This window comes from Cetorhinus maximus, chromosome 18 (genome assembly GCF_964194155.1).
Source record: "Cetorhinus maximus chromosome 18, sCetMax3.hap1.1, whole genome shotgun sequence".
Taxonomy (NCBI): domain Eukaryota; kingdom Metazoa; phylum Chordata; class Chondrichthyes; order Lamniformes; family Cetorhinidae; genus Cetorhinus; species Cetorhinus maximus.
Window position 1 is genome coordinate 39,877,149 of NC_135896.1, and position 25,646 is coordinate 39,902,794.

Sequence of the window (25,646 nt, forward strand, 5' to 3'; positions counted from 1 at the left end):
GGAGTCAGGTGGTGAGCAACTTGCCACAGGATTCTTAGCCTCTGACCTGCTCTTGTAGCCACAGTATTTATACGGCTAGTCCAGTTCAGTTTCTGGTCAATGGTAACTCCCAGGGTGTTGATAGTGGGAGATTCAGTGACGGTAATGCCATTGAATGTCAAGGGGCGATGGTTAGATTCTCTCTTGTTGAAGGTAGTCATTGCCTGCCACTTGTGTGGCGCGAATGTCACTTGCCACTTGTTAACCCAAGCCTGGATATTGTCTAGGTCTTGCTGCATTTGGACATGGACTGCTTCAGTATCTGAGGAGCCGTGAATGGTGCTGAACATTGTGCAATGATTAGCGAACATCCCCACTTCAGATGTTATGTTGGAAGGAAGGTCATTGATGAAGGAGCTGAAATGGTTGGGCCTCGGACACTACCCTGAGGAACTCCTGCAGTGACATCCTGGAACTGAGATGATGGACCTCCAACAACCACCGCCATCTTCCTTTGGTATGACTCCAACTAGTGGAGAGTTTTTCCCTTGATCCCCATTGACTTGGGTTTTGCTAGGGTTCCTTGATGCCACACTCGGTCAAATACTGCCTTGACGCCAAGGGCAGCCACTCTCACCTCATCTCTGGAGTTCAGCTCTTTTGTCCATGTTTGAACCAAGGCTGTAATGAGGTCAGAAGCTGAGTGGCTCTGGCGGAACCCAAACTGAACATCATTGAGTAGCTTATTGTTAAGCAAGTGCCGCTTGGTAGCACTGTTGATGAACCCTTCCGCTACTTTACTGATGATTAAGTGTAGGCTGATGGGCTGGTAATTGGCCAGGTTGGATTTGTCCTGCTTTTGTATGTCCTACAGGACATAATGTGAGCAATTTGCAACATTGCTGGGTAGATGCCAGTGTTGTAGCTGGAGTAGAACAGCTTGGCTAGGGGCACAGCAAGTTCTGGAGCACAAGTCTTCAGTACTAATGCCAGAATATTGTCAGGGCCCATAGCCTTTGCAGTATCCAATGCCTTCAGCTGTTTCTTGAACACGTGGAGTGAATTAAATTGGCTGAAGACTGGTAGCTGTGATGCTGGGGACGTCTGGAGGAGGCCGAGATGGGTCATCCACACGGCATTTCTGGCTGAAATTTGTTGCAGGTGCTTCAACCTTACCTTTTGCACTGATGTGCTGAGCTCCCCCATTATTGAGGATGGGGATATTTGTGGAGCCTCCTCCTCCAGTGAGTTGTTCAATTGTCCACCACCATTCATGACTGGATATGGCAGGACTACAGAGCTTAGATCTGATCTGTTGGTTCTGGAATCTTTTAGCTCTGCCTGTTGCTTGCTGCTTATGCTTTTTGGCATGTAAGTAGTCCTGTGTTGTAGCTTCAGCTGGTTGTCTCCTCATTTTGTAGGTATGCCTGGTGTTGCTCCTAGCATGCCTTCCTGCACTCTTCATTCAAGCTGGCAGGCTGTAACTAGTGAAACATAGTTTTAGCTTCTCATGAATTTGGTCTTTTCAATTGGAGCATGAGCTTCCACCTGTATTCTGGTGTGGTGAGCCATGGAGACTTTTGGTCTTTAACTGCTCTCTCACAACCGGACACTGGCAGACTAACCTGTCTGTGATATTCAGTAATATTTTAGGAAAGCCCGTAACCTGATATCACAATGGCTTCCTCTGTACCCTTCCCCAATCAAAGCTCATCACCAGGGCAACATGAATCACATGGGCCTTGCATCTAGGTAGAAATGCTGATTAGCTATTCTTTAGGAGTCCAACTGTTTACAACCTGACTTTCTGGGTTTTTGGACAATCTGGACCCACTTTAATCTGTAACAATCAAACCACCCAGGTTTGTTGTCAGGCAGACTTCAAAACAGGTCATATGATCCCCTTCATTTAACTTAAATTAAGGCACAATGCCCAAACAGCATAAACTTATAAAACACATAATTGTAATACTCACATTGGAGGTGGTATAGCGAAAGTTCACTAGATTGGTTCCTGGGATGAGAGGATTGCCTTATGATGACAGGCTTACTAAATTGGTTCTGTATTCTCAAGCTTAAAAGAATGAGAGGTGATCTCAATGAAACATTCAAGATTCTGAAGGGACTTAATTGACAAGATAGATAGTGAGAGGTTGTTTCCCCATGCAGGGGAATATAGAACATGGCACAGGCTCAGGATAAGGGGTTGATCATTTAGTACTGAAATGAGAAATTTCTTCACTCAGAGGTTTTTGAATCTTTGGTATTCTCTACCCCCGAGGATTGTGGGTACTCAGTCGTTGAATATATTTAAGGCTGACGTAGACAGGTTTTTGGTCTCGGGAATTGAGGGATATAGGGCAAGGGTGGGAAAGTGGAGTTGAAGCTGAAGATTAGCCATAATTACCATGAATGACCGAGCAGGCTTGATGGGTCATATGCCGCCCTCCTATTTCTTGTGCTCTTATGTTTGTTCGAACTATCTGATAATTGATTTGTTCAGCATTGCAAACATTTTTTCCTTCTTCTGTATAGTAATAGACTTCTGTTTAACTCGTCACCTGGTTTGTGATGAAGACACCAACTACCAGAGCCTTCGCTTAAGCTGGGCTTCAAAGATGAGCTGTAATCAGAGAAAAGGTAGAAAAACGTCCAGTTTGAAGTTTATAATTTTTGGGGAAAGTGCATAAATTTCAGTTATGGAGCCTTCCTTTATTTGTAAGACTTGAGCTTATTTCTTTTTGTTGGGAACCAAGGCTTTACTGGTATAGTTACTAGACACTTAATGAATTCCATTCAAACTCTTTTGTCATTTAGATATTATTTGTTCACTAAATATGTAATTGGTCTCTATTTCAATGTGTGGTGAATTATATTTGAATGATTAAAATAGGTTACAAATTTGGGAAGACTTATTGATACTTTAAACAAAAATAATTTCTCAGGCATTATTAAAATAAAGGAAGAAGGAAAAGAACTTTACATCTAATTATATTTGAAGTTAGTCACTATTATGCGGTAAACCTGGTAGCCAGTTGTGTGTAGCGAGGTCCCACAAATATCAAATGAGGTAAGTGACCAGTTGATCTGCGTTTTAGTGGAATGTTAAGGGATTATTGTTGACTGGGTCATGGAGAGAACACTCTTGATTGGTAAATGTAAAAGATTCCATTGTACAATCAGGAAGACATGACATGTAACATCTCTGAAAGACCAATAAATGTACTAAAGAAATAGTAAGAATGGAATTTGTCTGCCTACAATATGAAATTGAGAGAAATTAAGTTAATCAGAATGTGATAATGTGATGTTAGATATTGTAAAAGGAAATTGCTTCATTCTAATTTTTAAGCATTATTTTATTGACACCTCACATAGGCCGTGCTGGTCGTGTTTCAAAAGGATACTGTTATCGGTTAGTGACACATGATTTCTGGACACATTGCATTCCTGATCACGCAGTACCAGAGATGCAGGTAATAGCCTCTTTTCCAGGAAAGAACCTTGTCCTCCATACCTGTTTTCACTTTTAAATGAGACTGACTTGAGTGTCCTTTTCTTCATTTTGGTTGTTAAAACAGAGTAGTATTGAAAGATTTAGCACAAATATTTGAAATTTCAAGTGACTGAAGATTGCATGAAATGCTTTAGATACAAGCGAGACACCAGTATGCAAATTTCTGTAATTATACATTTAGTAAATGCTTAGAAATTTCTTGCATCTGGATGATTTTTGATTTAAGTTGTAAGGTACATGTAGGTAAAGAGAGAGGGAAAAAAAAACATTTGTGTTTCTCTGTGAATTTCGTAGCGCTGCCCATTAGGCAGTACTGTACTGAAAGTCAAACTACTGGATATGGGAGAACCAAGAGCTTTGTTGGCTTCTGCTTTATCTCCACCCAATTTGAGAGACATTGAGCGCACAGTCCTACTACTGAAAGAGGCAAGTAGCTGACCAGTCCATGAAAATTGATCATTTGTAGTAAAACTTTTTATTGTGCCAAAAGTCAAAATAAAAGGATTTGCTTTAATGTGTAGTAGCTTTATCATGCAGAAAGTATTCACTGCATGCTTGCAATATTACCTTAAGTAGCAAAAAATACTAATGTTGGTCTTGTCTTTTTATATATATATATAGGTGGGAGCACTTTCTGTTGAAATGAAAGGAGTAGAAAACCCATATGATGGAGATTTAACTTTCTTAGGAAAAGTATTGGCATATTTGCCTGTGGATCTCCATTTAGGAAAACTTGTAGTCATAGGACATGTGTTTGGCTGTTTAGAGGAGTGCCTAATTATCGGTAAGAATGTGAAAATACAGATAGAGTATTTGAATAAACTATAAAATAAAATTCACTGAACAAAACTTTGACAAACTTTCTGAAACTCCTAATAAACTGTAATTTTCCCTTCTAGCTGCTGCACTTTCACTGAAAAACTTTTTTGCAATGCCTTTCAAACAGCACCTTGAAGGATATCGGTAAAGTTGGATTTCTTTGTTTTTGGAGGGGTGGGGGTAGTGCAAATGAGAGAGGGAAAGGGAAACAGGAGAGAAAAGGACGCTAATCTAATAGAATCTTACTCCGCCCACTGGGGCAAACCTTTTGTGAAGCTCCCCACTGGCCCTAATTGAGAATTTGTACCTTTCTCTAGTTTTTCCCCAATATTCCCATTTTCCCTCTCCAAGGTCATCTTGTCCATGAGACCTAACTCTTACTCCCTCGACCTGATTCCCGCCAAACTGCTGACCACTCAACTCCCCTTCCTTGAAACCTGCTAGCTGATAGCTAATGGTTTTCTCTTCTCAGTTACTGTCCGCTCTTCCCTCAAATTGGTCATCATCACCCCTCCTCAAAAAACTCAACCATTGATCTTTCCATCCTTGCAGACTACTGCCTTACCTCAAATCTCTCTTCTCCAAAGTCCTCCAAAACCCATGCCCATTTTCCGCCGAACTCCATGTTGGAATCCCTTCATCCAGGTTCTCCGTCTGCCCATGGCACTGCAACAGCTCTGAAATGACACCCTCTGTGGCTGTGACTATGGTAAACGATTCCTCAAGAATCATCATCTTTGTCCTCTCTGCAGCCTTTAACACAGTTGACCACATCATCAATCTTTTAATATTTCTCCGTCATGTCTGCTTGGATGGGACTACACTTGCCTGGTTCCATTCTTTCCTGCCCAGCCATGACCAGCAAATCACCTACAAAGGCTTCTCGTCCTTTTGCCACACTGTTAGCTTTTGTATCCCCAAGGATCTGCTGCTCCCCCCAAACTTTTCTCATCTACATGCTAATCCCTTGTGACAACATCCAAAAAACAGTATCAAGTTTCATAAATACCCTGATGATACTCAGCTCCAACTGAGCACTCCTTCCCTTTCAATCTCTTCACTACCTCCAAATTATATGATATTTAGTACTAGATAAGCAAACATTTCCTCCAAATAAATATTGGGAAGATGAAAGCCATTGGCCTGAATCTTCGCCCCCGCTTGCTGAGGTGTAAAATGACGCGCGGCACCACGCGTCATTTAGATTTTCAGTTCGGTGGGCGCGATGCCGACTCGGCTGCGCACCTGCTGAACTGTCAAAGGCCTATTAAGGCCAGTTAAATATCAATTAAGCTAATAAACTGAGCTGCCTGTTCAACCTTAAGGTTGGCGGGCAGGCGAAGAGCCCAGGCGGCCTTCGCATTTTTCATGGAACCTCATCCATGGGTGGGATGAGGTTTCATGAATTGTTTATAAATTGAATAAAAATTTTTATAAAATTTCATTCACATGTCCCAGCTGATGTGACACTGTCACAATAGGGGACATGTCTTTAAATTTTTTCTTTTCTTTATTAAAATTTTGGGAACTTAAACTAATCTCCCTGAGGCAGCTTGTCATGCTGGGCGGGCCTTAATTGGCCCACCCATGTAAAATGGTGGTGCAGACCCGATCAGGGTGCCGATCGAGTCTGTGCCCGCCTCTGCCCACCCCTGTACAACCCCCCGCCAAAGGGGGGAAATTCTCCCCATTGTTTTTTTCCCCCACCACAAACTCCATCCCTCTCCCTGCCAACTGCCAGAGGCTGAACCAGTGTTTGCAACCTTGTGGCATTTGACTACATAATGAGCACATATTGATGATGTCACTAAGAGCACCTCTGTACCATTGCACAATTCTGTCTGCATCTGCTCATCCGCTGCTGAATTCCTCAACTGTGCCTTTTTTACATTTAGACTTGACTATTCCAACATACTCTTGCCTAAACTCCTATTGTTCACCCTCCTCAAAGTTTAAGGTAATCTAAAACTCTGCTGACCATATCTTAATATCCTAATTCGCACTTAGCCCTGTGCTCGTTGACCAACATTTTCTCCTGTTAAACAAGGCCTTGATTTTAAAATTCTCATCCTTGTTTTCCAATTCTTCAATGGCTTCACCCTTCCCTACCTCTGCAATCTCCTTCAGCCCAACAGTCCTCTGATATATCTGCCCTCTTGCGCATTCCAGATTTTACTTCCTGCACCATTAATGGCCGTCTCTGCAGCTTCCAAGGCCCAGAGTTCTGGAATTCTCTCTCTTTCTTTAAGGATGCTTCTAAAAAAGCAACCAACATCCTGGACAGCTCTGTTTCATGTAGGATGTGTGAAGTTGCAGTCCCTCTTCCATTATCTAAGGGGGCTGTGTTTCATGTTTAAAGACTGCAGTGCTTCTTCCGTATCTGTCTCATTGAGAGGTCTTTATTGAACTGACCTCTAAAATGGCAGCTTGCAGAGCTGAGTGCCTCATGGCAGTGGTCACTTGACTACAGCAAGCCTGATAGGACATGTAGCACTGTTGCATTTCAAAACCCAAACATCCCCCTTTTTATAATGAACAAAAGAAACAACCATCCCCTTTTTCCTACTGAACAAAAGACACATTTGCATGTATGATGATATGTAACTGAGTTACCCAACTTACTCACTGTTTGTTATTTTCAACGCTGCTGCACATATGCATTGCACACAGTTGTTAAATCGTGCAGGTCTCTTCATGGTGCCCGTGCGTGTAGTTATTGGCAGTTTGTCTGGATGATGTTCCCTCTCAGGAGAGTTGTTCCTGTGGCACTTGTTGCCGTGGTAACTGTAGTTGCCGTTCTTGGGGATGCGTGGACTTCTGGGATTGATGGTTCTGTGCTCAGGTCAGCTGGTGAGGTCACTTCTTTCTGACCAGCTGATTGCTGTGAAGGAACAGCTTTGCTAGTTATACATATATGCCTGCAGTTGCGGCGGTATATTTGATCATTCACTTACACTGTGTATGATCGAGTTGACAATTTCTCAACGCATGTTCCAAGTTTCCACGTGGGCTGACTGCTGTTGGGAGCATTGAAAGTTTGCACCTTGACTGGCTGTTCAAAGCTAGGCTTTGGCAATCTTGTCAAACTGAAATTTGGTTTTCTGCCATTTCACCGTGATTTTTTCACTCACGCCTGTTACTGCTTCTGGTTTCATTAGTTTTTTGCTACTAAAAGAATAGTTTGTGTGCAGCGTGACATTAGTCTTTGGACTGGACTGCTTTCCATGCCTTCAGTTGATGTGTTTCTCCTCCCAAGGATTGCCTTGTATACATCTGTGCTAGATTTGCTCGGTTTCTTGATTCCTTTGGCAATTTTCACTGCCGCCTCAGCCTTTCCATTTGAATGGGGATAGCGTGGAGATGATGTGTAGCGTTGAATTTCCCAATGCTTTGTGAAAAAGCTGAATTCTTCACTCGTGAACTGAGGGCCCTTATCACTCATCACAGTGTCTGGAATGCGTGACAACTGACATGTGCTTTCAGGCGTTCTATTATTTCTCTTATCGTTGAAGTCAGCTGGTCTAACTCCCAGTAGTCAGAATCGTAGTTGACACTGACAAGATAATCAGTTCCTGCTATAATGAAGAGGTCGACTCCCAGCTTCATCCATGGTCTGTCTGAATTTTAAGCGTCATCAACGGCTCTCTAGCTTGTTTAGCTTGGTACTCGTTTCAAGTACCACGCTGGCCTATGTGGTCTTGAATTTCATTGCTCATGTTTGGCCAGTAGAGCATTTCTCTTGCCTTTCTCAGACTCGATTCAGTTCCTTGATGGTATGCATGGATGCACTTTAGCATCTCTCCTCTCATCTCCTTAGGGATGATGACCCTGTTTCCTTTGTACAAGATGCCATCTTGGGCTGTCAATTCATCTAGGTATGCCCAATATGCTCTTGTGACCTGGATGCTCTCAGGTCATCCTTTCATTACTACTGTTTATAGTGCTTGGTGAGTTGCATCGTGTTGTGTAGTTAGCTTAATTTGAGCAAGGCTCTTGTCTGTCCATTCACACTCTCTGCTGGGTTGATGACTTCTAGATCATGTCGAGCTGTTGCTTCATGTTGAATCTGGAAGGTTTTGCATTCTGTTGTAGCATCCTCAGCTTTCAAGGGGAGCACTGCTCTCGACAGCATGACAGCGATGTATATCTATTTCCCTTGCTTGTATGTCACATCCAGAGTATAACTTTGTCCATGAAGTAATGCTCTTTGCAAATGCTTTGGAGCAGATGATAGCAGTTTGAGAAAAATTCTTTGAAGTGGCTTGCGGTTGGACTCTACTGTTACTTTGTCTCTCCCAAGCAGGAATGAAAATGCTCACAAGCAAACGCAATAGCCAGGCACTCTTCCTCAATCTGAACGTAACATTGTTCAGTTTGCGCTAGCGCCCTGGATGCAAATGCAACTGGTTGTCCTTGCTGCATTAGGGTTGCTCCCAGACCTGTCTCTCTGGTGTCACACTGCAAGGTGGCTTCCTCATTGATGCCATAGTACTTCAGCACTGGTGGTGTTGTCATTAGTTGTTTGATTTTAACAAATGTTGCTTGTTCTGTTCCCCAATACCACTGCACCACCTTGGCAGTGAGCTTGTGTAATGGTTCACACTCTGATGACAAATTTGGTAAAAATTTTGTTATTTAGTTCATGAACCCAACAAATTGTTGCACCGCTTTCACATCTGTTGGTCACTGCTTTGCTACTACAGCTCTCACCTTGTCAGGATCCAGACGAAGACCTTTTGCTGTCAATACATGACCTATGTACTTGACTTCAGGCATCTTCAGTTGCAGCTTTTCTTGTTCAGCTTCAGGATCATCTCGTGAACTCGCTCCAGCAGTTGTATTAAATTCTGTTCATAGTCAGCTATGGCTTCTTCCATTGTGTCTCCACACCCATAGACTAGTAGATCATCCACTATGGCTCCTATTCCAGGAAGATTACTGATTATCTCATGCTGTCTGTGTTGATGCTCTTCTGGAGCTGTGGTAATACCAAACAGCATGCACAGCCACCTGCATTTCCCGAGCTGCCTACAGAATGTTGTTAGAATGCTGTTGCTTTCATCCAGTTTCACTTGCCAGTAACCATCCTTCGCATCTAGGTTAGTAAAGATCTTTGCCTTGGCAAGTTGCAGCAAAATTAGTTTGAGATGGTTGGCATGGGATAGTGAGATCTCTTTAGCACTTTGCTTAGACCCAAAGGGTCTAAATATTCTCGCATCTTTCCAGGTTATTTTGCTGCTACCATGCTGCTAATCCAGCCTGTAGGAGTTGTCACTTTCTTGATTACTCCCCTCTTTTCCAGCTCTTCTGTGTTGTCTTTTAGGCTTGACTTGCAGGCAGCTGGAAGTCTTCTCGGCAGATTCTGAATTGGCCTTACACACTCATCTACTTCTAGATGATATTCTCCTGGTAGACATTCCAACCTTGTAAATGCATCTTTGTACTCCTCTAGGATCTGTTCTGCCATCAGTGCTTTTGTGTGACATGTTGTAAACCCCTGTCAGCACATTCAGAGTTACCAGTCCAAGCTTTAGACTTGCTTCAGCTGAAATGAGTGGCAGTTGTGTCCCACCTATGATCTGGAACTCTAGATCTCCCTGCTTGCCATTGCATTGGGCTCTCAGTATAATTTGTCCTCTGTATGAGTATTATGCCATCATATAGCCTCAACTTTACTTTTGAGGGCTTGGTTTTGGATCACCATGTTGAATTATGTTGCACAGGTCTGTGAAGGTCATGTCACTGCATTATGCACCAGTGTCTATCTGACACTTATTGTTCGCTTGATACTCTCCTTCTGCAGTCATCATTGTAACAGCCACAAATTATTTGTCATCTATAGATTTGATGGAGCCAGCCTGTTGTATCGTGTATAGTGTTTGATCAGACTCTTCTGCTGATATCTCTCTAGTGGCCTCCAGTGCAGGATTGTTGTGCTTCTTTCTAGCCAAATACACGTGCAAAATGATCCGGCTTCTTGCAGTTAAAATGCTGCTTTCCCCATGCTAGGCAATCCTTCTTTTCCCTTGTATGTCAACCGCAGTACTTGCATCCTGCCCTTTGTCTGTGATTGTTCTCTTTTGGCCTGGAATGTCTTCTGGCATAATGTATCTCCTGGTCTGCTCTGCCATACATGTGCTCTAACTGGCGTTCTACAAGCTCTACATTTCTACATGTCTGTTGCTTCCCTGAGCGTAAGTTTCTCCTCTTTAAGTAGACTTGCTCTCATTGAGGGGGTCTCTTAAGCCTAAGACTATTCGATCTTTAATCAGATTGCCTTTTAGCTGTCTGAATTCACATGATTCTGCAAGCTGTGTTACTGCAGCCACATACTGATCTCTGGTTTCCTTTGCGCCTTGGGCTCTAGTGTTGAATACATAACATTCATACGTAACATTCACTCTGGATTCAAAGTGTTTGTTCAAGACAGGGGGAATGGGAACCTAAGGGGAAATTCAGAGAGGAGAGGAGAAAAACTGGCAGTGGGAAGTAGAGAAGTATTAACTGATAAGGAGGATATATCAGAGAGTAGTAACAAAGCAAATAGAATACTTGGAGAGTTTGATAGAACTAGAGTAGGCTATAGTAAGTCATTAGATGGGGTCAGAGCAAGGGGGAAGTTTAAAAAGCCTAAATCAGGATTAATGTGCATGTACGTGAATGCACTGAGTGCAGTTAATAAGATTGGTGAACTACAGGCACAGGTTGACAAATGGAACTGTGATATTATTGCCATAACAGAGATTGGACTCAAAGAATGGCAGGACTGGGCGTTAAATATTCCTGGGTACAAAGTATTTAGGAGAGACAGGAAAGGATAAAAAGGTGGGGGTGGTGGGGGGAAGAGTCAGTATTGGTTAAGGATGGTATTGCTGTACTGGAGAGAGAGGATGTTCCAGAGGGGTCAAGGACAGAATCTCTCTGGCTAGAGGTAAGGAATGAAAAAGGTGCAATAACATTGATCGGTGTAGTATCTAGATCACCAACTAGCGGAAGAGCTGTGGAGAAACAAATTTGTAAAGAAATTAGAGAGAGGTGCAAGAATTATAGAACAATTATAATGTAGGACTTCAATTATCCAAATAAAGGCTGGGATAGCAATAGTACAAAGGGACATGAAGGGTGAGAGTTCCTGGAGTGTATTCAAGTTAATTTTCTGCAGCAGTATGTTTCTGGTCCAACGAGAGGGCAGGCACTGTTGGACCTGGTTCTAGGGAATGAGTTGGCCTAAGTGGATCAAATAATAGTGGGAGAGCATTTAGGGGGGCAGTGACCATTGTATCATAAGGTTTAGGTTGGCCATGGAGAAGGACAAAGAGCAATGCAGAGCAGGGATAATTAATTAGGGGAAAGCCAACTTTGATGTGATGCAAATGCATCGGAGTCAAGTGAGTTGAGTTGGAATCAAATGTTGGCGGAAAAGACGGTAGCTGAACAACGGGCTACCTTCGAAGACATTAGTATTGCAAGCAATGTCAAGGTATATTCCCTTGAAGGGGAAAGGTAGGACAAATAAATCTAGAACACCCTGGATGACGAGAGAGATAGAGGTGAAGATGAAAAGGAAGAAGTACACATATGACAGATGTCAGGTAGAAAATACAATGGAGAATCAAACTGAATATAGAAGGACCAGAGGGGAAGTGAAAGAACTAATAAGAAAAGCAAGGGGCGAACATGTAAAGAGACTGGCAGCTAACATAAAAGGGAATCCCATGGTCTCCTATTAGCATGTAAATAATAGGGTGGTAAAAGAAAGGGTAGGGCCAATTAGGGATAAAAGAGGAGACTCGCATGTGGAAGCAGGAGAAGTAGCAGCGGTATTAATCGAGTACTTTGCATCTGTCTTTACAAAGGAAGAAGATGCTACCCAGGCCGAGGTGAGAGAGGGGTAACTGGTACACAGGAGGAACTTGCAATTGAGAAGGAGGAGGTACTGGAAAGGCTATCTTTACTTAAAATTGATACTGTACCAGGACCAGATGAGATGCATCTGAAGATACTGAGGGAGGTGAGAGTGGAAATTTCAGAGGCACTGGTGATAATCTTCCAGTCTTCCTTAGACACAGGGGTGGTGCTAGAGGACTGGAGAATTACTAATGTGCGCCTTGTTGAAAAAGGGGTTCAAGGATAATGCCGGCAGCTACAGACCAGTCAGTTTGATATCAGTGGTAAGGAAACTTCTGAAATCTATAGTTAGGGACAAAATCAATAGCCACTTAGACAGGTGTGGGATAATAAAGGAAAGCCAGCATGGATTCATTAAGGGAAAATCATGTTTAACTAACTTGCTGGAGTTTTTTGAGGAGGTAACAGAGAAGATTGATAAGGGCAATGCTGTTGATGTGTATATGGATTTTCAAAAGGCCTTTGTTACAGTGTCACACTGTAGACTTATGAGCAAAATTCTAGCTCATGGAATAAAAGGAAAAATAGACACTTAGAAAAGAAATTGGCTTGAGTGACAGGAAACAGAGTAGTGAGAAATGGTTGTTTTTCAGATTGCAGGAAGGTCTATAGCGGAGTTCCCCAGGGATCATTGTTGGGACCCTTGCTCTTCCTGATATATATTAATGACCTACACTTTGGTGTGCAGGGCATGATTTCAAAATTTGTGGATGATACGAAGATTGGAAGCATTGTCAACTGTGATGGGGATAGTCTTGAACTTCTAAAGGACATGGACATATTGGTGCATTGGGCAGACAAATGGCAGATGAAGTTCAATGCAGAGAAGTGTGAGGTGGTTCATTTTGGCAGCAAGGATATGAAGAGAGAGTATAAAATAAAGGGAGAAACTCTAAAGGAGGTGCAGGATCAGAGGGACCTCAGTGTGTATGTACATAAGTCATTGAAGGTGGCAGGGCATGCTGAGAGAGCAATTAATAAAGCATATGGTATCCTAGGTTTTATTAATAGGGACATTGAGTACTAAAGGAAGGAGGTTACGTTGAACTTGCATAAGACACTAGTTAGGCCTCATCTGGAGTACTGCGTCCAGCTCTCAGCACCATACTTGAAGGATGTGAAGGCATTGGAAAGAGTACGGAGGAGATTCACAAGAATGATTCCAGGGATAAACCACTGTAGATATGAGGATAGATTGGAGAGGTTAGATCTGTTTTCCTTGGAGAAGAGAAGGCTGAGAGAAGACTTGATAGAGGTTTTCAAGATCCTGAGGAGTATGGACAGGTCAAACATTGAGAAACTGTTCCTACTCAAGAGCACATCAAGAACAAGAGGACACCGATTCAAAATAATGGGCAAAAGGAGTAGAAGTGACAATTTTTTTTTTACCCAGAGGGTAGTTGGAGCCTGGAACAAACTTCCAGAAAGGGTGGTGGAGGCAGGTTCAATCGAGGTATTCAAATGCTATCTGAAAGGAAAGAATGGGATTAAGGCAGGAGAGTGGGATTAGGCAGAATGCTCTTTCGGCGAGCCAGTGCAGACTTGATGGGCTGAATGGCCTCCAGCACTGTAAAGATTCTGTGAAGGCTTTCAAAATTTCTGCCATCTGTTTTCTTTGCTTGTCAGTTAGATTTAGGGTGGTATAGCCGTCCCTCTCCAGCAGTGTTAGAAGTGTGGCTACGCTTATCGGTTCCGGCTTGTTAATTAACTCTGTTGTCAGCTCGTAGTTTTGCCATTGCAAGTGGAAAACTGCCAATTCTTTCAAATAATGCCTTTCAGTTCGACAGGAGCTGGGATTGGAAATATTCATGCCATATTAATTTACACAGTAGATTATTTACAGCCTTCGGTTTATTTGCTTTCCCTTGTCCCTTTTCAGCAGTTTTTAGCAGATTTGAACATTTTTGTGTGGCTTTCTGAGCCATGTCTCCTCTGCAGAATCTCCCGGATTTTTAAAACTCTGTTTCACTCTCCACTTCCTGACACCATATTTCGTGTTTAAAGATTGCAGTGCTTCTTCAGCGTCTGTCCCAGTGAGAGGCATGAGTGAGAAGAATTTATTGAACTGACCTCGAAGATGGCAGCTTGCTGAGCTGAGTGCTTCATGGCAGAGTCATATGACTATGGCAAGCCAGATAGGACATGTAATACTGTTGGCATTTCAAAATCCAAACAGGCTGCTTCTCCATTTTTGGCTGCATTTCAGTCCTACTCTTCTGATCTTTTGTCATCTGGTGCAAAGGGGAGCAAACAGATCGGAGGACCACCTTGTGGGACTGCTCTTTGGTCTGGCAGCAGATAATCAAGGGGTTGTTTGACCTGATTGCCTGCCTCTCTTCCTTGTCTACTTCCATGCCTGGGTGTCCCTGGAGAGGGAGCATGTGTTGTCTGTTGGTACGCTTCAGGCCGCCTTCGACTAGGGGACTGGAGTGAATCATCACCTTGGGGATGTCAATTTAATCTGATTAGCTTCCTTTTAAAGTTTCTGAATGTTTTTGTTTATTCTGGATGAGTGGTGTCCCTTTCAGAAGGAGCACTTAGTTCCTCTTTATTAGTGACCTTCTGTTTGGATCAAAAGAGGTTTAAAAAAAAATTATCTGTTTGACCAAAGTTTTGGCCATGTACCCTAATTTCTTAAGTGTTATGATGTCAAGTTTTGTTGAGTGCCTGGTGTAATTGGATAGAGGCTGTACACCCTAGAAACGGTGAGGTGATCTTTTTTCTTCAGTTCAGAAATATTTTGGCCAAAGTAAGTTTTCTTTGTTTTTTTTTGCACTCATCTGGGGAAGAGATGCTGGGTAATGGAATATTTTAAATTTTGGTTCTCTCAGATTATGGCATTGCGTGGCTTTAAGACAAAACTCCATCTGCTCTGTTAGAACAATGTGCCTCAACCTCAGTGAGAAGTCCTCCTTGAACCCTACTGTCATCTGTGCCTGAGTTGGTAGTACTCTTGCCTCTGAGTCAGAAGGTTGTGGGTTCAAGTTTCATTCCAGACTTAATCACAAAGATCAAGGCTGGAACTCCAGTATAGCACTGAAGGTGTATCTTAATGTTAGAGATGCCATTTCTCAAATGAGATGTTAAACTAAGGCCTTGTAAGGTGCATGTCAAAGATTCCATGGCATTATTTCGAAGAGTGGCACGAGAGTTATCCCAGGTAGCTTGGCCAATATTTCTTCCTATCTACTTGTCTGGACCGGTCATGATTTTGAGCACCCCATCAAATCTCTCTCAACCTTCTCTAAGGCGAAGCCCCAGTTTTGTCATTTAATCTGAATATCTCATCCCAGGAACCAGTCTTGTAAATCTTTACTGCATTCTCTCTAATGCTTTTACATCCTTGTGACTAAAATTGGATACAGTACTCCAGTTGAGGCCAAACTAATGTTTGATAAGAAATAAAAACAGAAAATGCTGTAAAAACTCAGCAGGCCTGGCAGCATTTTGTTTTTTTTTTCAGATTTCCAGCATCCGCAGTAGTTTGCAATCATCTCAGTGTTTGATGAGGCTCAACATAAGTTCCTTGCTTTTGTGCTCTATGCCAAAGTTCAGGATCCAGCATGTCTTATTAACTTTCTCAACCTGCCCTGCCACCTTAAATGATTTGTGCAGATATACCCCCAGGTCCCTCTGCACCTGCACCCCCTTTAAAATTGTATTTTTTTTTATATTGCCCTTCCTTGTTCTTCCTACTAAAGGCATCACTTCACACTTCTGCATTAAATTCTATCTGCCGCATGATCCACGTTCCACCAGCCTCTCTATGTCTTCTTGAACTTTACCACAGTCCTGCTCACAGTTCACAATACTTCCAAATTATGTGTCATCTGCGAATTTTAAAATTGTCCTATCTACCCAAGTCTAGGTCATTAATATATATCAAGAAAAGTGGTGGTTCTGGTTCCGGCCACTGTATACCTTCTTCCAGTCCAAAAAAATAACCTTGCACTGTTACTGTTTACTGCCACTCAACTAACTTTGTAACCATGCTGCCAGTGTCTCTTTTATCCCACGGAGTTTAAATTTGCTGAGAAGCCTGTTATGTGGCACTTGATCATGGGCCTTTTAGAAATCCATGTATACCTGCGTTACCCTCACTTCACCCTCTGATACTTCATCGAGAACCTCAATCAAGTTGGTTAAGCACGATTTGCCTGTGACGATAAAGAAATGTTTTGTGTTTTTGTTGGTTGTTACTGATGGATTCTGGGAAATTATTTGTGCTACACATGTTCAGTCTCAACAATCCACACTTGGCTCACAGTGACACAGTTTTGGGGAAAAATATTAATTTCAAGCCCTGGCTTTTAAGTGAGTTTGAAAACTTCAAGTAAAGTTTTAACAGCATTAAAGATACAATTTAATTAATACATTTGATTGCTATGTGAAATGTTTTTCATTTTAGTTAGTGGCAGAGCAATGAATTCAGTAAGCATTTTTAGAGAATTGTGAATTGGTGATCGCTAGGTTGCACAAACAGTGGTGGGTTTACATAGCTATTTTCCAGTATAATATGGCCCTCTGAAATTCTATCAATTGTAAATTCTGTGTGTGTAATTCTGGAATGTGAATGTCTTCGACTTGTGAATTTTAAATATTTAAATTGCAATTTGTGTATGTACAGGAATAAAATGGAGTTTTCAGATGGAACATTAAGTGACTGTATAGCACTTGTGAATGCATTCAAGGTAATAAAATAACCACTCAAAAATATATGTCTGCAAACTTGCAATGTTTGTTACATAGTTATGTAAAAAGATAAAACATTACTTCACTGCTTTATTGAATGTTTTCAGTAATTTAGTAATTGTTTCCATCCACCTTCATACTTTCAAGGGTCAATTAATCCTTTAAGATCAACATTTCATTTTATCCCCTTCAGTATAACCATACTGCCAAATTGTTTGAGAAAAATGTACCATGAAAAGTTAGTACCCTTCTAACTAAGAATCTGTATCATAAATACTAAGAAAATCCCAGGTTCAACCCTAGATGATTTATCTCATCTTAGTGGGGGGCTCAACAATGGACTCCACTCCACTGGGTAGAGAGGACAATGTTGGTTTGAGTTCACGCACCTGATCAGTATTCAGTTTTTCTGCTGAAAGTGCACCTACTTGGCTATAAAGTGAGTATATTATTGGCTTTGTAGTTATTTCCTCCCCTTCTGAAGTTGAGTAGCCTGTTGACTCAACATCAAGTCTAATAGATAAATAATGACCACACTGGTGACCGCCCACTCAACCTTGCCATTCTCCTGTGGCCTCTCTACTCCTGTGGTCTTAATCATGGGGAAGCCAATTCCTATCATTCCTTCTGAACCTATCTTCTGTGTCCTACAGCTTTAAGCATCATGATAAGAGAGTTGCATATGATTTATTAACCTTGTATGAATTTTTCTCACAGGCTTGGCGTACTTGCAGAGAACAAGGACAGCTGAGATTTCCAAGGGTTAGTGCATGTTTCAGTCTTTATTTTGAAAAGTATTTGCTATCCAAGAATTTAACAACTATTTATCCTGTATTATCATTGAGGAAACATTTTCTTATCAAGCTCAAAAATAGTCATAGAATACATCTGAACTTGTGTGCTTTATGGTAAGACTGATCTTTGACCATTGATATTGTACTGTGCTGGATTCATTGATCAATGAAATGGAGCATTTCAAAAACTGTTATATTTGATCAAGATGGATTTTTTTGTAAAAAGAAAGCAAGTTAGAACTAGATTGGCACACTGTCCTTTTATTCAGTTTTTGAATCAAATGTGAACCAGCCTAAAGTGCCAAGCTATATCAGTAACTGATTGTCAGTGACTATCTCCAGCAGTACCAACCGCCCTCCCCTTGACCTTCAGTGATACCACAATGGTAAAGTGCCAACAACATCAAAATTGGATACTCAGATAAGATCCCTGAAATCCTTCTATTATCTACAAAACTGGAGTCAAAAATATGTTGGAATTCTCACTATTTTCCTGGATTGTTGTAACTACGCAAAAATGCAAGAAGCTCAAAACTGTCAAGGCCAGAGCATTCTGTTTCATTGGTACATCTGTTAATAGATAAATGTCCACTCCTTCACAAGCATACTCAATTTGCAGTATGTACCATTTATGGGATGTACTGCAGCAACGCACCAGGCTTTAAACAACTGTCCAGTCAGCCCTGTGATTTCTACCACTGAGAGGATGAGAAGTAAGATCATGGGAGTACAGTCACCTCCAAGTTTCTCTCTTAATCGCAAGCTACCCTGATTTGGACATCCTTCATCCTTACTCGATCAAAATTCTATAATTTCCTATCTAACGTTATCATGGGAACATTATCAGCACATGGGCTACTGTGGTGAAGGAGAGAGTCCGAAACCAGGATTTTCAAAGGCGATGCCTTTGCAGTCTGTTTGTCTTCTATTCATTCACAATTGAAGGTGCATGGATCGGGAAGGGTATGATGGAAAGCCAAATAGAAATTGGAGGGATACAGAATTAAAAAAAAAAAAATAGTTGAAAACATATTAAGGATGTGTAAGCAACTCCCTGGAATTGCATAAACTTTGTTCCGTTCGAATGTATATTGAAAAGTCAGTGGCTACTGTAGATAGGTTAATGGTCATCTTCAACCAAACAGTTTAGCCTTAGCTTAATTAAAAAATAGTATTCTTGCACATTCATAACTTTGTGGCTCTATGATTTTCTTGGGCTGCATTTATTATGTGGAGTCATTGAAGTTTCATGAACTCAGGATGACCCCATGAAATTCCTCAATCACTCTCAAAATAATTGTGTAATGTGTTAAAAGCCCTTGAATTTCATACGATCCTTCCAACTTTGAGGTTCCATTGACCTGACTTTAACTCTTGACATTATTGATTGTTACTCATAATTCAATGTTTTGATGTTTCGTGACTTGATATTTAAATTTTGTCTTTACAAATCCACGTAACATGCACATATTCTGACTTGTCGTTGATGTGACACAGGCTGAGTTAGAATGGGGAAAATCAAATTATATCCAGATAAAAAGAATAAAAGAGGTGAGTTTATTGTTATGGACTATAAAATTATAGCAAGCGCATTGTTAATTTGTGTTGATTTACTAACTACCTGGTAGCTGTTTTCTTCCATTCTCAGAGCCAGCTTTCTTATTTCCCATATCAAAGAGCTATTCATTACTCCGTTATCTTAAATTGTAGTTCAATGTCGGCTTTCTTAAATCACTGAAAGGGTATTGCAATACTTTCCAATAACAATTTACCTAGAGGAGAGTGTGAGAGGAAGACCCTGGGATAGGCCATCAGCAGCACCTAAAGGAAAGTGCGAGAGGAGGACCCTGGGACAGGCAGTCAGCAGCAGCTAGAGGACCTAGCATATTGATGCACCTTGTGATACATGTGTAAAAGTTGAATCTGATTGTACTTATGTGATGGTGATTTTGAAATGGTTTGGAATGTTTTGCCAGATATTTTATGAATAAAGTATATTTTTCAAAAATAAATAAATAAAAGGAAGGGTCTGTATTCTATTTAGTTAAGCTGTGCCTGGGGAGCTCAATCCTATGATTTGCACATCCTGCTCTATGTGGGAAATCCTAGACGCTCCTGGCGGTCTGGATGACCATGTGTGCAGGAGGCGCCTCCAACTGGAGCAGCTCGAGCTCTGTGTTTTGGAGCTTGAGCGGCAGCTGGAGGCACAACGGAGCATTGACAAGGCTGAGAGGTTTGTGCATAGCACATTTTAGGATGTGGTTACTCTGCAGCTTAAGGAAGTGCAAGCAGAGAGGGAGTGGGTGACCACTAGACTGAAGAAGGACACCAGACAGGCAGTGAGGGCATCCCCGAGTGCATCTCGCTCACAAACTGTTTATCCGCCTTGGAAAACGATGAGCATGATGGTTGCTCTGTGGAGGCCAACCAGAGCCAAGGCCATGGCATTATGGATGATCCAGCTGCTCAGGGGGGGAGGAAGAAGTGTGGAAGGGCAATAGTGGTAGGGGATGCGTTAGTGAGGGGAGTAAACAGGTGCTTCTGCGGCTGTAGACATGACTCCAGGATGGTGTATTACCTCCCCGGTGCCAGGGTCAAGGATGTCATGGAACAGCTGCAAGACATTCTGAAGGGGGAGGGTGAACAGCCAGAGGTCATGGTCCATATTGGGACCAATGGCATAGGAAGAAAGAGAAATGAGGTCCTGCAAGCAAACTTCATGGAGCTAGGTAGGAAATAGACTTTAAAGGTAGTAATCTCTGGAATACTCCTGGCACAACATGGTAGTGAGTTTAGGAACAGAAGAATAGAGTAGATGAATGTGTGGCTGGAGAGATGGTGTACTGGGAGGGCTTTGGATTCCTTGGGGCATTGGGACCATTTCTGGGGAAGGTGGGACCTGTACAAGTTGGACAAGTTACACCTGAACAAGAAGGGGACCAACATCCTTGTGGGGAGGTTTGTTAATGTTGTTTGGGTGGATTTAAACTAAATTGGCAGGGGATGGGATCCTGAAAAACAGTTCAGAGGGTAGAGAAGCTGAGATGGACTTATAAGTTAAAGCGCTGCTGAGTGAGTCTGGAAGGCAGAGGAAACATAGGCTAGATAAGAAAGGAGTGGGATTAGCAAGGCTAAATGGAATATATTTTAATTCAAGGAGCCTGAGGAATAAGACAGACGGGCTTAGGGCACAGATAGGCATGTGGGAGTATGGTATCATAGCCATGACCGAAACTTGGCTAAAAAAAGGGCAGGATTGGCAGCTCAATATCCTTGTTATAGGGTATTCAGACGAGATAGAGAGGGGGATAGAAGTAGTGGGGGGGTGGTGGGGGGGTGGGGGGTGGGATTGCAATGTTGGTCAAGGAATCAAGTATAGCAGTGAAGAGGGATGATATCTTGGAAGGATCATCAAATGAGGCTATATGGGTGGAAATAAAAAATACAAAAGGGGCAAGCATGCTGATGGGTGTGTACTATAGGTTCCCCAAACAGTCATGGAGAAAGAGGATCAAATATGTAATCAAATTTCAGAGAAGTGTAAGAGTAATGCAGTAATAGGGGATTTTAACTACCCAATTATGAACTGGGATAATTTTAGTGTGCAAGGTAGGGAGGGAGCAAAATTCTTAAATTGCACCCAGGAGAACTTTTTTGGCCAGTATGTAGAAAACCCAACAAGAGAAGTGGCAGTTCTGGACCTAATGTTCGGAAATGAGCCTGGGCAGGTGGAAGGCGTATCTGTGGGAGAGTAATTTGGAGATAGTGACCATAACTCAAGTTAGGTTTAGGATAGTTATGGAAAAGGATAAGTTTGGGCCGGGAATAAAAGTTCTAAACTGGGGAAAGGCTAATTTTACTAAGATGAGATATGATTTGGCCCAAGTGGACTGGGAGCAGCTACTTGCAGATAAAACTGTGTCAGAGCAGTTGGGAGCATTCAAGGAGGAAATAGCGAAAGTACAGGGCAAATATATTCCCGTAAAAACAAAGTGGGGTACCAAGTCTGGAGAACCCTTGATGTTAAGGGACATAAAGGTTAGGATTAAGAAAAAAAAAAGAAGCTTATGGCAGATACACGGTGCTCGATATGGAAGAGTCCCAAGAGGAGTATAAAAAGTACAGGGGGTAACTTAAAAAGGAAATTAGGAAAGCTAAGAGAGTACATGAGAAAGTATTGGTGGGTAGAATAAAGGAAAACCCAAAAGGTTTTTTTAATATATAAAGAGTAAGTGAATAACTAGGGAAAGAGTAGGACCAACATATAGGTAATGTGTGTGTGGACCTGGAAGACGTGGGTACAGTCCTCAATGAATACTTTGCATCAGTCTTCACAATGGAAAAGGACGACACAGGTATAGACATCAGGGTGGAAGACAATGAAATATTAGAGGAAATTAACATAGAGAGGAGAGACCTGCGGGCTTAGTGGCCTCAAAAGTGGATAAATCCGCAGGCCTGGGTGAGATGTATCCCAGGCTGTTGAGGGAGGCAAGGGAAGAGATATCAGGGGCCTTGGCAGTAATTTTCAAATCCTCTCTGGACACAGGTGAGGTGCCAGAGGACTGCTAACATTGCCCCATTGTTAAAAAAGGGAGGAAGGGATAGACCAGGAAATTACAGGCCAGTCAGTCTAACCTCGGTGGTGGGGAAGTTACTAGAAAGAATTCTGAGGGACAGAATATATCTGCATTGGAGAGACATGGAGTAATCAGGGATAATCAGCATGAATTTATTAAGGGAAGGTCGCATTTGACAATTTTGATGAGGGTAATGCATTTGATGTGGTCTACATGGACTTTAGCAAGGCTTTTGATAAGGTCCCTCATGGCAGAATGTTCGAATAAGTAAGAGCCCTTGGGATCCAAGGCAAAGTGGCAGGTCAGATCCAAAATCGGCTGAGAGGCAGGAAGCAGAGGGTGATGGTAGAGGAATGTTTCTGAAACAGGAAATGTATTTCCAGTGGGGTTCCGCAGGGCTCGGTGCTGGAGCCCTTGCTGTTTGTGGTGTACATCGATGATTTGAACTTAAATGTAGGGGGTATGATCAAGAAGTTCACGGATGACACGAAAATTAGTTGGGTGGTAAATAATGAAGAGGAGAGCCGTAAACTGCAGGAGGATATCAATGGACTGGTCAGGTGGGCAAGAGCAGCGGCAAATGGAATTCAACCTGGAAAAGTGTGAGGCTATGCACTTGGGCAGGGCTAACAAGGCAAGGGATTATGCTATGAATGGTAGGACCCTGGAAAGTACTAATGATCAGAGGGACCTTGGTGTGCATATCCACAGATCCCTGAAGGTAGCAGGGCAGGTAGATAAGGTGGTTAAGAAGGCATATGATATACTTGCCTTTATTAGCCGAGACATAGAATACACGAGCAGGGAGGTTATACTGGAACTGTATAAAACACTGGTTAGGCCACAACAGGGGTACTGTGTGCAGTTTGGTCACCACATTATAGGAAGGATGTGATTGCACTGGAGACCCAGGATGCTGCCTGGGCTGGAGGGTCTGAGCTATGAGGAAAGATTGGATAGGCTCGGGTTGTTTTCCTTGGAGCAGTACAGGTTGAGAGGGGACTTGATAGAGTTGTATAAGATTATGAGGGGCATAGATAGGAAGGCACTTTTTCCATTAGTAGAAGGGTCAATAACCAGGGGGCATAGAATTAAGATAAGAGGTAGAAGGCTTAAGAGGGGAGTTGAGGAGAAATATTTTTACCCAGAGGGTGGTGGGGTCTGGAACTCACTGCCTGAAATGGCGGTTGAGTCAGAAACTTGTAACATTTAAGAAGTATTTAAATACTCACTTGCATTGCCATAGCCTCCAGGGCTATGGGCCAAGCGCTGGAAAATGGGATTGGTGTAGTCCAATCTTTGTTGACTGGTGCTGACGTGATGGGCCGAATGGCCTCCTGTGCTGTAAACGTCTGAGAGTCTAATTTGCTCCTTTATAGGGAGAAAAAGGTAGCAGAACTATCACTGAAATGAATTTTGTGTCACCTTGCCTGTGAGCCATTCCTTTTTGCAAGTCTGACATTGCAGCGATGGGTTGGAAGGAACAGGAGTTTGGTAAAAGAAAGGAATTTTCTTTGCATTTTTCTGAAGCCAGGAAGAGAGAGAGCTATTCCAACAAGAATGGAAATGATGTGGCCCACAAGAGGGGATAAGTATTTTTGCCAAGGAAGGCAAAGCACCTGGAGAGAAGAATACCCTTAAATCTCTAACGGTCATGAAATCATGGAATGGTTACAGCATGGAAAGAGGCAACTTGGCCCATTGTGTCCATGCCGGCTTTTTCCTAAGGCAATTCATCTAATCCCCCATTCTACCGCCTTTTCCTGGTAACCCTGCAACTATTTTCTCTTCAGATAATTATCCAATACTTCATGAAAAACCTCGATTGAATCTGCCTCCATCAGGCGATGCATATCAGATCCTAAATGTTGGCTGCGTAAAAAAGGTTTTTCCTCATGTTGCCTTTGCTTCTTTTGCCAATCACCTTAAATCATTCTTATCTTGTTCTCATGATTTTGAATACCCCTATCAATTCTCCGCTTAATCTTTCCTCCGAGGAGAACAGCTGCAGCCTTTGCAATCTATTTACATAGCTGAAGCCCCTCATCCCTGGAGCCATTCTCATGAATCTTTCTGCCCCCTCTCTAATATCTTCACATTATGCGCACCACACAGTAGGAACAATTGGACACACTGCTGCAGTTGAGGTGAGCCACTGTTTCTAAAAGGTTCTTCATAACTTGCTTGCTTTTGTACTCTCTGCCCCCATTTATAAAGCTCAGAATCTTGTATGCTTTACTTACCACTTTCTCAACTGTCCTGCCACCATAACTGATTTGTGTAGGTCTACCTCACAGTCTTTTTGCTCCCGCACCCCCTTTAGAATTGTATTTTTTTATTTTATATTGTCTCTTCTCCTTCCTATCAAAATTAATCACTTCACACTTATATGCATTAAATTTAATCTGTCACGTGTTCACCAGTTCTACCAACTTGTCGATGTCCTCTTGAATTTTATCACTATCCTGTTCAGAGTTCGCAATACTTCCAAGTTTTCTGTCATCTGCAAATTTTGAAATTATACCCTGCGCACCCAAATCTGGATTATTAATATATATGAAGAAAAGCAATGGTCCTTGTAACGACTCCTGGGGAACCCCACAATCTACTTTCCTCAAGTCTGGAAAACAGTTTCCCACTAATCTCTGTTTCCTGTCATTCAGTCAAACTTGTATCCATGCTGGTAGAGTCCCTTTTATTGCATGAGCTCAAACTTTGCTGACAAGCCTGTTATATGACACTTTATCAGATGACTTTTGGAAGTCAATGTATCTACTCAGCCCTGTTTGTTACTTCATCAAAAACTTAAACGTTTTCTCTTAAAAGGTATTAGCTAGGCTGACTTTCCTTAATTCGTCCATATTTGTCCAAGTGACTGTTAATTTTGTCCCAGATTATCATTTCTGAAAACTTTCCCATCACTGAATGTAGTTGCCACTGGCCTGCAGTTGTTGAGCTTACCCTTGCACCCTTTTTTGAACAAGGGTGTAACATCTGTGATTCTCCAGTCCTCTGGCATCACCCCTTTGTCTAAGGAGCATTGGAAGATTATGGTCAGTGTATCTGCAATTTCCACCGTCACTTCTCTCAGTATCCTCAGATGTATCTGATGTGTTACTGGACTGCCTTTGAAGAGGAGATAGCTTGGGTACAGTCAAAGTACATTCCCACAATGGGGAAAGGTAGTACAACAAAGCCAGAACTCCCTGGATGACGAAAGAGGCTGATAGTGAAACGAAGCAGATATGACAGATGTCAGGCAGACATTACAAATTCAGACTCAAGTTGATCATAGAAACTTCAGAGTGGAAGTTAAAAAAAGACATGAGGTAATAGAAAGCATGAGAAGAGATTGAC

General features: G+C 42.1%; 1 protein-coding gene across 4 annotated transcripts in view; it reads left to right on the forward strand.

Annotated features, from left to right (window-relative positions):
• tdrd9 (tudor domain containing 9) overlaps nucleotides 1–25,646 on the forward strand; it is a 223,383-nt gene that overhangs the window by 121,440 nt on the left and 76,297 nt on the right. For all 4 annotated transcript variants that reach the window (XR_013579459.1, XM_078562446.1, XM_078562447.1 and 1 more), the window contains exons 12-18: nucleotides 2,515–2,619; nucleotides 3,358–3,455; nucleotides 4,118–4,280; nucleotides 4,396–4,459; nucleotides 16,851–16,914; nucleotides 17,633–17,677; nucleotides 19,207–19,260. Coding sequence is in view for 3 of the 4 variants with exons in the window: in XM_078562446.1 (XP_078418572.1) it covers nucleotides 2,515–2,619; nucleotides 3,358–3,455; nucleotides 4,118–4,280; nucleotides 4,396–4,459; nucleotides 16,851–16,914; nucleotides 17,633–17,677; nucleotides 19,207–19,260 (593 nt within the window). In the remaining variant the exon portion in view is untranslated. The remainder of the gene's footprint in view (nucleotides 1–2,514; nucleotides 2,620–3,357; nucleotides 3,456–4,117; nucleotides 4,281–4,395; nucleotides 4,460–16,850; nucleotides 16,915–17,632; nucleotides 17,678–19,206; nucleotides 19,261–25,646) is intronic.